At 56.6% G+C, this 11,562-nt stretch overlaps 1 protein-coding gene across 1 annotated transcript; it reads left to right on the forward strand.

Annotated features, from left to right (window-relative positions):
* The first annotated feature begins 6,802 nt into the window (after window positions 1-6,802).
* LOC101552156 (calcium homeostasis modulator protein 2-like) lies at window positions 6,803-10,196 on the forward strand. The gene is made up of 2 exons (XM_055119177.1): window positions 6,803-7,333; window positions 9,750-10,196. The coding sequence occupies exons 1-2, from the start codon at window positions 6,803-6,805 to the stop codon at window positions 10,194-10,196; spliced, it is 978 nt and encodes a 325-aa protein (XP_054975152.1).
* The last annotated feature ends 1,366 nt before the right edge of the window (window positions 10,197-11,562 follow it).

The following is an 11,562-nucleotide window of genomic DNA, read 5'->3' on the forward strand; positions in this document are numbered from 1 at the left end:
CCCCACGGGCTGTCCCTGGGGGTTGGGTTCAGAGCAGCATTTTTCTCTCTCCTGCTGCCCTACAAGAGTTGCCCAGCTGCCACCGGAGTGACCAGCCCGGCCCTGCTGCAAGGTGCCTGCCAGGCCGCACTTACTTTTCGTGCAGCCCCTCAACAACCAAAGCAGGATCGAGAGCCGGTGCTTCAGGACCAAGAAATGCCCAGGCATCCTATATTCGATCGTGGGCCGCGCAGCCGTGGCCCCCCTCACCTGGTCTTTCATCTCCCTGCTGCGCGGGGACGCCTACATCTGCGCATTCAGCGAGTTTGTGGACCCGTCCTCGCTCACGGCTGAGAACGAGAGCTTCCCTCTCTCCCACGCCACGCAGATCCTGGCCAGGTTCCCTTGCGGGGAGAGCCCTGACAACCTGTCGGGCATCCGGGAGGAGGTGAGCCGCAGGCTCAAGTTTGAGTCTCAGGTAAGGCTGTGCTGAGGGATGCTCATCCCTTCCCTGGGAGGTGGTGGGGTGCTCAGTGCCCATCCAGATCCTGGGTTCCCGTAATAAGTGGCAACCATTAAGCAAGATTCTTAGTGTGGTAAGAATCATTTTCTCGGGGCTGGAACAATAGCACAGCGGGTAGGGCGTTTGCCATGCACACGGCCAACCCGGGTTCGAATCCCAGCATCCCATATGGTCCCCGAGCCCTGCCAGGAATAATTCCTGATTGCATGAGCCAGGAGTAACCCCTGTGCATCGACGGATGTGACCTGCCCCCCAAAAAAAGCAAACAGAATCGGGGCTGGAGAGATAGCACAGCGGGTACGGCGTTTGCCTTGCACGCGGCCAACCCGGGTTCAATTCCCAGCATTCCGTATGGTCCCCTGAGCACCACCTGTGTAATTCCTGAGTGCAGAGCCTGTGTATCGCCAGGTGTGACGCCAAAAAGAAAAAAAAAAGAATCATTTTCCCATTTCAAATAAGAGAGTTTTGTTCATTTTTGCAGTGCTGGGGGTGGAACCCAGACACACACATGCAAGGACATTGCTCCATTGCCAAGTCTTTTCCAGCCCCTCCAGATAAGAATTTTCATGTATTGGGTCTTGGTGAAACCCAGCAGACCCCATGAATGCTTTAAGCTTAACTCAAATTATTTAAGTTCGGGAAGGGGGAGAGAGGAAAAGGGAGGGAAACAGCCAGGGCTTCAAAGGGAACAGGAGCAGAGGGGAGAGAGCGGGCGATGCCCCAAGGTAAAAGCGGATTTACACACTCAGGCTGGGATGCGGCAAAGTTCCCCAAACTTCCCCGGCTTGAGGTTTTCCATGCAGATAAGAGTCTGTAGTGGGGGCCAGAGTGTTAGTACAGCGGTGAGGGTGCTGGCCTTGCACACGGCAGACCTGAATTGGGCATCCCATATGGTCCCCAGAGCACCGCGGGTGTGACCCAAAAAGCAAAAACGAAAACAGAAAAAATTAGTCTGTGGTTAGGGTCTTGTCAATGGCAGAGGTTGGGGGAGTCTTCTTGCAGCTCATCACAGCCCTAGTTCCTGCTGGCACCTCTCTCCTGGGCCACCACCTGTGCCAGCCTTGTCTCACGGGGCCTGTGTCTGCACCACAAAGGGGCCCTTTCCCAGGCCCTGGGCTCCGGTAGGGCTGGTGATGCTGCAGCTTGGAAGCAGCTCTCCAGCCTCTCATGCCCGCCCACAGTCTCCCCTGCACGCGGGCCCCAGTCGGGCAGTGAGAAGTGAGGCATCTGACCCCACCTGCCGACACGGACAGGTCTGTCTGTGGCAGAAACCGCTGCTTTAGATCCCATCTTGGTCCTATTGCCTCTGAGAAATTCATCTCCTGCTCCCTCCTACCTTCACCTTGGCTTTGCTCCGAGGCAGCAGAGGGATAAATAAATGAATGAATGAAGGGCAGAGTAAAGGAGGGTGCCTGGTGGAGCCTGAAGGGACAGAGAGGAGGCCGGGGAGTGACAAGGAGGCACTGACCTAGTGTGGGGACATGGCAAACGCCAGTTGTGGCTGGGGACAGTAGAGGGGCCAGGGTGCAAGCCTGGCATGTACCCAGCCCAATCTCATTCAATCTGAAACCACACGGTCCCTGAGCACAGCCAGGGACAGCCCTGGAGGCTCTGCAAGCATCACTGGGTGTGTCCCAGGCGTCACTGGGGAAACTTGGTCATCCCCTACCCTGCAGGGTTCGTGCAGCACCACATCCCTCAGACCTTAAGGCTAAACTGTGAGCCAGGTTAGCTGAAGTATCACAGTGACCCGGGTTCAACACACACACACACAAACACACACACAAATACACACACACACACACACACACACACACACACACACACACACATGAAGCTATAGTAGAGGGGAGCGTGAGCAGCCCAAGAGATGGGTGTGGAGACACAGGAATGGATTCCATTGCTCAGAGCTGTACAGCGCCAAATGGAGGGACACCCACCCCAGGAGTCTTTGAGACAAGCATGAGGTAATTTTCCTATAAGATAATGAGGGTGAGAAGGAAACAGGCATGTAGGGGCTCCCAGTAGGTCTCTGAAGGCTTCCCTGAGGTGGCATGGGACTGAGTCTCTCTGTCTGAGCCAGACTTGGAGGCTGAGATGTGGAAGGAGGCCCTGGGGTGGGGGGAGAGGAAGGCAGCAGGGGTCTGCAAAGTCTAAGCACAGAGCAGGTGCTAGAGTGACGGCAGAGGGATGGAATCCCGCTGGGAATGCTGGTTTCTCCTTCAAGGGCACAGTTTGCAGCCGGGCGATGCAGAGCTGTCTGGCTGGGGGTGCTGAGGGCCAACTCCACCCCAGCCACTTCGGACCCGCTCAGCTTTCCCTGACTGGCCCACTGTGTCTCAGCTATTAGGGTGACTGCTCATCTGCACAGTGGCCGTGGTGGTGTTCCTGATCAAGTGCCTCAAGGCCTGCTGCTCCAAGCTCGGCTACCACCAGGAGGACTACAGGGCCCAATACCTCGCCAACAAGGAGCAGCTCTTGCGACGCACAGCCGAGGCGCACTCGCTCGCACTGGCGGCCAACAACGTGAAGCAGTTCCTCGGCTTCGTGGCGTTCGACGAGAGGGAAAAGGAGCTGATGGCCAAGTTTCCAAAGCAAGGCACACAGTTGATTGTACCGTGGGAAAAAATCTCTGGCAGCTCCCAGTACCAGGAGTTGCTGGGAATCCCCCTCTACAGCCTCCTGCACAAGTGGGCCAACAGGCAGTTTCTCATCGACAAGGATTTCAATATGACCCTACTTCCCCACCCTCAGCCCCAACTTGCGGCCAGCCCAACCTCCGACCATTGAAGCACCACCCTTTCTCCCAAACCACCGGCTCTGGAGGAAGAATGAGGTTCAGCGGTATGGGGTGTGGAGGAGAGGGCAGCGGACCTGGCCGCCCCTGAAGGACAGGCCTGTGGGCCTGATGGAACACCTGCAGTATGGGGCAATGGCTCGCCAGGCTGAGCTCAGGCTTCGCAAGCAGGAGCCCTGGATGCAACCCCAGCCCCAAGTTTGCCCAAAGATCACCTGGGAGTGACTCCCGAGCACAGCCCCAAGAAGAACCCCGGTAGCCAAAAACCTCCAGAACCCAACTGCAGCCATGCTCAGGGCCCCTCTCCACACACTCGGACAAGCCTAACCCTAGTGGGAACTGGCAGGGAAACCCAGGTATGCGGGAACCCGTGACGAAGATCTCTAAGCGTGCTCCAATCGGAAATGGGACTCCTCCCCCAGCTCCCGAGTTTTCCAGTAGCTTGGCAGTGACACCCACAAACTGAACTGCCCCCGAACCCACCACGTGCCATGTAATCTCATCAATGGCCAAGATCCAGAGACTACAGACTAAAGCTCCTGGAAGAGAGAGTCGCCGAATTTCCTAATGTGGTACAAGACCTCTTATACTCTAACTCACTTATATACCAAAAGTAGCACATATTTGTTTGGTTTTAACATACTTGATTGTATTCTTTTATATTCGGACTTAAATGGCTCCAGAATGAAATACAACAAACTTCATACACACTCTTCTTGTGGTGGGAAGGTAACTCGGTGGTGGGATTGGTCTTTGAATATTACCTGCAATAAAATATTATGAACTAGTTTATGAAAATAAAATATCTAAAAATTGTAAAATAAATAAATAAATAAGCAAACACTGGCTGGAGAGATAGTACAGCGGGCAGGGCTCTAAGATTAGCGTGTGGCTGGCCGGGGTTTGACACCCTGGATCACATATGCCAGGGGTGACCCCTGAGCCAAAAAAAGGCAAGGAGTCAGCTGGGTGTGGGCAAAAAACCAAAAGATAACACCCTGCTCCAACTTCTTTCACTGACGCCCTCAGAGCTCAGGGTCCCACATGCTGAAGTTCCCCTCCCAGCACTCCTGAGATCTGGGCTCTACTTTTCCTTTGGTTTCTTTGAGGGGGGAAGAGGCTGCACCAGTGGTGCTCAGGGTTTACTTCTGGCTTGGTGCTCAGGGGTGGCTCCGGGAGATGCTTGTGGAATCCTGCAGGGTGAGCAGCACTGAGGACCGGACCCCAGGACTCCTGCAGAACCTGTGCTCCATCTCTTCCAGCCATCACACAGCTCCCAGGCCCCAGAGTGCTGGCTTTTGTTTGTTTTCCCTCCAACCTAGATATTTTTGTTTGTTTGTTTTTCATCTTCGGGTTTCACCTAGCATGGCCCAGGGCGTATCCTGGCTCTGTGTTCAGGGATGACTCCTGGCAGGTTGGCCCCATGCAAGACAAGTGTCCTAACCGCTGTACAGCCCCCTCCACCGAGGTCTGAAGCAGCACCCGAGTTAGCTGACCCGAGTTAGCTGACCTGAGAGTCACCCTGCAGGCAGCAGAGTCCCCAATCCCTCCCTCCTGCCCCCTGCTCCCAGCTCCTCCCCGCCCCTTGCCCTGCAGATTCCCACTGTGGGGGCTGACATCCTCTTTCCGGACTGAAACTTTCTGAAGTGATCAGGCTCCAGCACAGAAGCAAAGCAGGAAGGCGGAGGACAGCGCCTCCAGCCCCCACCCCAGCAAGCCTCTTGTCCAGGAGCCCAGAGAGGACAAAGCCGCACGCCTGAGGCCCACAGCTGCTCTGGGTAAGCAAGGCGCCAGCCCTGGGTGTGAGTTTCCCCCGGGCAGAGTGGGGCTGGTCCCCACTCCCGTCTCCCAGTCTCCCATCCCTCCTGTAGTTGTTGGCAGAGTCTGGGGGTGCCCCTCCCTGGCCCGGCTGTAGGCTCAGAAGGCGGCATGGTCACCCCCATCATGGCCAGAACTCTGGAGCCCTATTTGGGCACTTTGCACCCAGAGTCTGCGCTCTCGGGAACCTTAAAGCCAAGAAGGGCAGAGGCAGAGAGAGGGCTGGGCGCCTGCTCCCACGTCCCCACAAACTCCCTTCCTGGGGAGCAGGAACATGCCAGGATCCCTCCAGGTGAGGGTCAGATCTCTCCCCTCGCCTCTCCTCTCCTCTCCCCCGCTCACCCCGACCCCTAGCTCCTGGTACCCAGCAACCTTGGCCTGGAAGTCTTGACAGCTTGCAGAAGGGGCACATGTAGAGGGGGGCCCCCTGGGGTGATACTGGGCAGATGTCCCACCTGTCTGCTGCCCGCACCCCTCACGCAAACCCAGCTCCTGCCTGAGGACTGTGGCTTTAACTCACAGAGATAGAGAGAATGATGGGGAGATAGGCCACACCCTGGGCCCGGCTCAGCCCTGTGGGTGGTGCCTGGGGAGTGAACCCCAGAGAACCCTGTGTCCTGGGCCCAGACTTCTTGTCACTGGCAGGCTGGCGGGCCTGTGCTCAGGGTCCAGTGCTCAGGGCTGCCGAGTTGGGAAGAGAAATTGGAGGAGAGAAGGTTCCTTAGGGTCTACGGGTGAGCAGAGACTGGCGAGATGGAAAATTCACTTCACCTCACCACTCAAGGCTCCTGAGATGCTGCTCAAAGGTCCTGCCGGGCACCTCCATGTTTGCAGTTTGCAGGGGTGGGCGCTGAACCCTGGTCTTTACAGGGAAGAGGCCTGAGCTCTGCCTTGGGCCACATCCCCCACCACAGGCTCCAGAACTTCCTGGGAGTATTTCCTGTTCTTCACAATGGGGAACATGACCCCTTCCGCCCACTCTGACAGTCTCTCTGGAGCCCAGGCAGGAGAGAGATGCGGGGGCCATGACCACGCCTCTGCACTCCCTCCCTGCCCCTCCCGCCTCCCTCAGAGGACAGGGGCCCAGAGGAGATGCCCCAGTGGGCGGGAGCCCGGAGCCACCTGAGGCCCCCAGGAGGGCAATGGTGCCCAGGACTCTCCCCAGCGCCACTCCACAGCACAGGGTCACCTCCCCCCATCAGGGCGCAGGTCCCCTCCCCCATCAGGAAACTGGCCCAACAGACCACTGCCCGGACCCAACCCGCAGTCCGAAGGGAAGTGAGCGTCCTGTTGCTGCTGGCAGGCCACGGGGCCCTCCTCAGCCCCCAGGAAGAAGGTGGAAAAAGCCAGGAGGTCTGAGCATCCGAGGTGAGGGCCCACAGCTCTGCCCCTGAGAGGTCACCCTGAGGACACTGCCCCTTGTCCTCGAGTCTGGGGGCTGACAGCTCACCAAGGGGTCCCGAGGATGAGGAATGATGGCTGAGTAGGATGTGGGCCACCATCACTGCCCCCTTGTCAGCCTGACCCCAGGGGCTGTCCCTGGGGGTTGGGTTCAGAGCAACATTCTTCTGCTTCCTGCTGTCCTACAGGAGGTGCCCAGCTGCCACCGGAGTGACCAGCCCGGACCTGCTGCAAGGTGCCTGCCAGCCCGCACTTCCTCCTCGTGCAGCCCCTGCCCTGACACCATGGCTAACCCCATCACCCACTTCCTTTCGCGCATTTTCAGGAGCAAGGATTTGGTGACATTAAATGGGCTGGTGGCCCTGGGCACCACGGGGGGCCAGGAGCTCTTCTCCTTGTTGGCCTTCCAGTGCCCGTGCTCACCAGTTCAGAACTTCTGGTATGGGTTAACGGCCACCTTGGGGCCCGCCTTGTTGCTCTTCTTCATCAGCATCATCCTCAACAACCAAACCAGGAACCTGGTAGACTGGTGCCGGTGCTTCAGGACCAAGAAATGCCCAGGCATCCTATATTCGATCGTGGGCCGCGCAGCCGTGGCCCCCCTCACCTGGTCTTTCATCTCCCTGCTGCGCGGGGACGCCTACGTCTGTGCATTCAGCGAGTTTGTGGACCCGTCCTCGCTCACGGCTGAGAACGAGAGCTTCCCTCTCTCCCACGCCACGCAGATCCTGGCCAGGTTCCCTTGCGGGGAGAGCCCTGACAACCTGTCGGGCTTCCGGGAGGAGGTGAGCCGCAGGCTCAAGTTTGAGTCTCAGGTAAGGCTGTGCTGAGGGATGCTCATCCCTTCCCTGGGAGGTGGCGGGCGGCTCAGTGCCAATCCAGTTCCTGGGTTCCCGTAATCAGTGGCAACCGTTAAGCAAGATTCTTAGTGTGGTAAGAATCATTTTCTTGGGGCTGGAGCAATAGCACAGAGATAGGGCGTTTGCCTTGCACACGGCCGATGGGGGTTCGAATCCCTGCATCCCATATGGTCCCCGAGCCCTGCCAGGAATAATTCCTGAGTGCATGAGCCAGGAGTAACCCCTGTGCATCGCCGGATGTGACCCCCCCCAAAAAAAGCAAACAGAATTGGGACTGGAGTGATAGCACAGTGGGTAGGGTATTGGCCTTCCATGCAGCCGACCAGGGTTTGATTCCCAGCATCCTGTATGGTCCCCTGAGCACCACCAGGTTAATTCATGAGTGCATAGCCAAGAGTGACCCCTGTGTATCGCCAGGTGTGACGCCAAAAAGAAAAAAAAAAGAATCATTTTCCCATTTCAAATAAGAGAGTTTTGTTCATTTTTGCAGTGCTGGGGGTGGAACCCAGACACACACATGCAAGGACGGTGCTCTATTGCCAAGTCTTTTCCCAGCTCCTCCAGATAAGAATTTTGATGTATTGGGTCTTGGTGAACCTCAGCAGACCCCATGAATGCTTAAAACTTAACTCCAATCGTTTAAGTTAGGGAAGGGAGTGAGAAGAAGAGGGAGGGAAAAAGCCAGGGATTCAAAGGGAACAGGAGCAGAGGGGAGAGAGTAGGGGATGCCCCAAGGAAAAAGCTGATTTACACACTCAGGCTGGCATGCGGCTGCCCAGTTGGGAGGCTCCCCGTTGGCTCACAAAGTGCCCCAAACTGCCCCGGCTTGAGGTTTTCCATGCAGATAAGAGTCTGTAGTGGGGACCAGAGTGTTAGTACAGCGGTGAGGGTGCTTGCCTTGCACACGGCAGACCTGAATTGGGCATCCCATATGATCCCCAGAGCACCGCGGGTGTGACCCAAAAAGCAAAAACGAAAGCAGAACAAATTAGTCTGTGGTTAGGGTCTTGTCAAGGGCAGAGGTTGGGGGAGTCTTCTTGCAGCTCATCACAGCCCTAGTTCCTGCTGGCACCTCTCTCCTGGGCCACCACCTGTGCCAGCCTTGTCTCACGGGGCCTGTGTCTGCACCACAAAGGGGCCCTTTCCCGGGCCCAGGGCTCCGGTAGGGCTGGTGATGCTGCAGCTTTGGAGCAGCTCTCCAGCCTCTCATGCCCGCCCACAGTCTCCCCTGCACGCGGGCCCCAGTCGGGCAGTGAGAATTGAGGCATCTGACCCCACCTGCCGACACGGACAGGTCTGTCTGTGGCAGAAGCCGCTGCTTTAGATCCCATCTTGGTCCTATTGTCTCTGAGAAATTCGTCTCCTGCTCCCTCCTACCTTCACCTTGGCTTTGCTCCGAGGCAGCAGAGGGATAAATAAATGAATGAATGAACGGCAGAGTAAAGGAGGGTGCCTGGTGGGGCCTGAAGGGACAGAGAGGAGGCCGGGGAGTGACAAGGAGGCACTGACCTAGTGTGGGGACATGGCAAACGCCAGTTGTGGCTGGGGACAGTAGAGGGGCCAGGGTGCAAGCCTGGTGTGCACCCAGCCCGATCTGGTTCAATCTGGCACCACACGGTCCCTAAGCACAGCCAGGGACAGCCATGGAGGCTCCCAAGCATCACTGGGTGTGTCCCAGGTGTCACTGGGGAAAGTTGGTTATCACCTACCCTGCAGGGTTCGGGCAGCACCACAACCCTCAGGCCTTAAGGCTAAACTGTGAGCCAGGTTAGCTGAAGTATCACCAGTGACCCAGATTGAACAAACACACACACACACACACACACACACACACACACACACACGCACACACACACGAAGCTACAGTAAAGTGGAGCGTGAGCAGCCCAAGAGATGGGTGTGGAGACACAGGAATGGGATTCCGTTGCTCAGAGCTGTACAGGGCCAAATGGAGGGACACCCACCCCAGGAGTCTTTGAGACAAGCATGAGGTAATTTTTCTATAAGATAATGAGGGTGAGGAGGAAGCAGGCATGTAGGGGCTCCCAGTGGGTCTCTGGAGGCTTCCCCGAGGTGGCATGGGACTGAGTCTCTCTGTCTGAGCCAGACTTGGAGGCTGAGATGTGGAAGGAGGCCCTTGGGTGGGGGGAGAGGAAGGCAGCAGGGGTCTGCAAAGTCTAAGCACAGAGCAGGTGCTAGAGTGAGGGCAGAGGGATGGATTCCCGCTGGGAATGCTGGTTTCTCCTTCAGGGGCAGAATTTGCAGCCGGGCGATGCAGAGCCGGCTGGCTGGGGGGTGCTGAGGGCCAATCCAACCCAACCGCTCCAGACCCCCTCAGCTGCCCCTTTCCCTGACCGGCCCTCTGTCTCAGCTATTAGGGTGGCTGCTCATCTGCACAGTGGCCGTGGTGGTGTTCCTGATCAAGTGCCTCAAGGCCTGCTGCTCGATGCTCGGCTACCACCAGGAGGACTACAGGGCCCGCTACCTCGCCAATGAGGAGCAGCTCTTGCGACGCACGGCCGAGGCGCACTCGCTCGCACTGGCGGCCAACAACGTGAAGCAGTTCTTCGGCTTCGTGGCGTTCGACGAGAGGGAAAAGGAGCTGATGGCCAAGTTTCCAAAGCAAGGCACACAGTTGATTTTACCATGGGAAAAAATCACTGGCAGTTCCCAGTACCAGGAGATGCAGGGCATCCCCCTCTACAGCCTCCTGCACAAGTGGGCCAACAGGCAGTTTCTCATCGACAAGGATTTCAATATGACCCTACTTCCCCACCCTCAGCCCCAACTTGCTGACAGCCCAACCTCCGACCATTGAAACACCACCCTTTCTCCCAAACCACCGGCTCTGGAGGAAGAATGAGGTTCAGCGCTGTGGGGTGTGGAGGAGAGGGCAGCGGACCTGGCCGCCCCTGAAGGACAGGCCTGTGGGCCTGATGGAACACCTGCAGTATGGGGCAATGGCTCGCCAGGCTGAGCTCAGGCTTCGCAAGCAGGAGCCCTGGATGCAACCCCAGCCCCAAGTTTGTCCAAAGATCACCTGGGAGTGACTCCCGAGCACAGCCCCAAGCAGAACCCCGGTAGCCAAAAACCTCCAGAACCCAACTGCAGCCATGCTCAGGGCCCCTCTCCACACACTCGGATGAGCCTAACCCTAGTGGGAACTGGCAGGAAAACCCAGGTATGCGGGAACCTGTGACACAGATCTCTAAGCGTGCTCCAATCGGAAATGGGACTCCTCCCCCAGCTCCCCAGTTTTCCAGTAGCTTGGCAGTGACACCCACAAACTGAACTGCCCCCATCCCCGCCACGTGCCATGTAATCTCATCAATGGCCGAGACCCAGAGACTACAGACTAAAGCTCCTGGAAGAGAGTCGCCGAATTTCCTAATGTGGTACAAGACCTCTTATACTCTAACTCACTTATATACCAAAAGTAGCACACGTTTGTTTGGTTTTAACATACTTGCTTGTATTCTTTTATATTCGGGCTTAAATGGCTCCAGAATGAAATACAACAAACTTCATACACACTCTTCTTGTGGTGGGAAGGTAACTCGGTGGTGGGATTGATCTTTGAATATTATCTGCAATAAACTATTGTGAACTAGTTTATGAAAATAAAATATCTAAAAATTGTAAAATAAATAAATAAATAAGCAAACACTGGCTGGAGAGATAGTACAGCGGGCAGGGCTCTAAGATTAGCGTGTGGCTCACCGGGCTTTGACACCCTGGACCACATATGCCAGGGGTGACCCTGAACCAAAAAAAAGGCAAGGAGTCAGCTGGGTGTGGGCAAAAAACCAAAAGATAACACCCTGCTCCAACTTCTTTCACTGACAACCTCAGAGCTCAGGGTCCCACATGCTGAAGTTCCCCTCCCAGCACTCCTGAGATCTGGGCTCTACTTTTCCTTTGGTTACTTTGACGGGGGAAGAGGCTGCACCAGTGGTGCTCAGGGTTTACTTCTGGCTTGGTGCTCAGGGGTGGCTCCAGGAGATGCTTGTGGAATCCTGCAGGGTGAGCAGCGCTGAGGACCGGACCCCAGGACTCCTGCAGAACCTGTGCTCCATTATTTCCAGCCATCACACAGCTCCCAGGCCCCGGGATGCTCGTTTTTCTTTGTTTTTTCTCCACCCTAGATTTTTTTTTGTTTAGTTTTTCATCTTCGGGCTTTACCG

Source organism: Sorex araneus, chromosome 11, assembly GCF_027595985.1.
Source record: "Sorex araneus isolate mSorAra2 chromosome 11, mSorAra2.pri, whole genome shotgun sequence".
Lineage (NCBI taxonomy): Eukaryota > Metazoa > Chordata > Mammalia > Eulipotyphla > Soricidae > Sorex > Sorex araneus.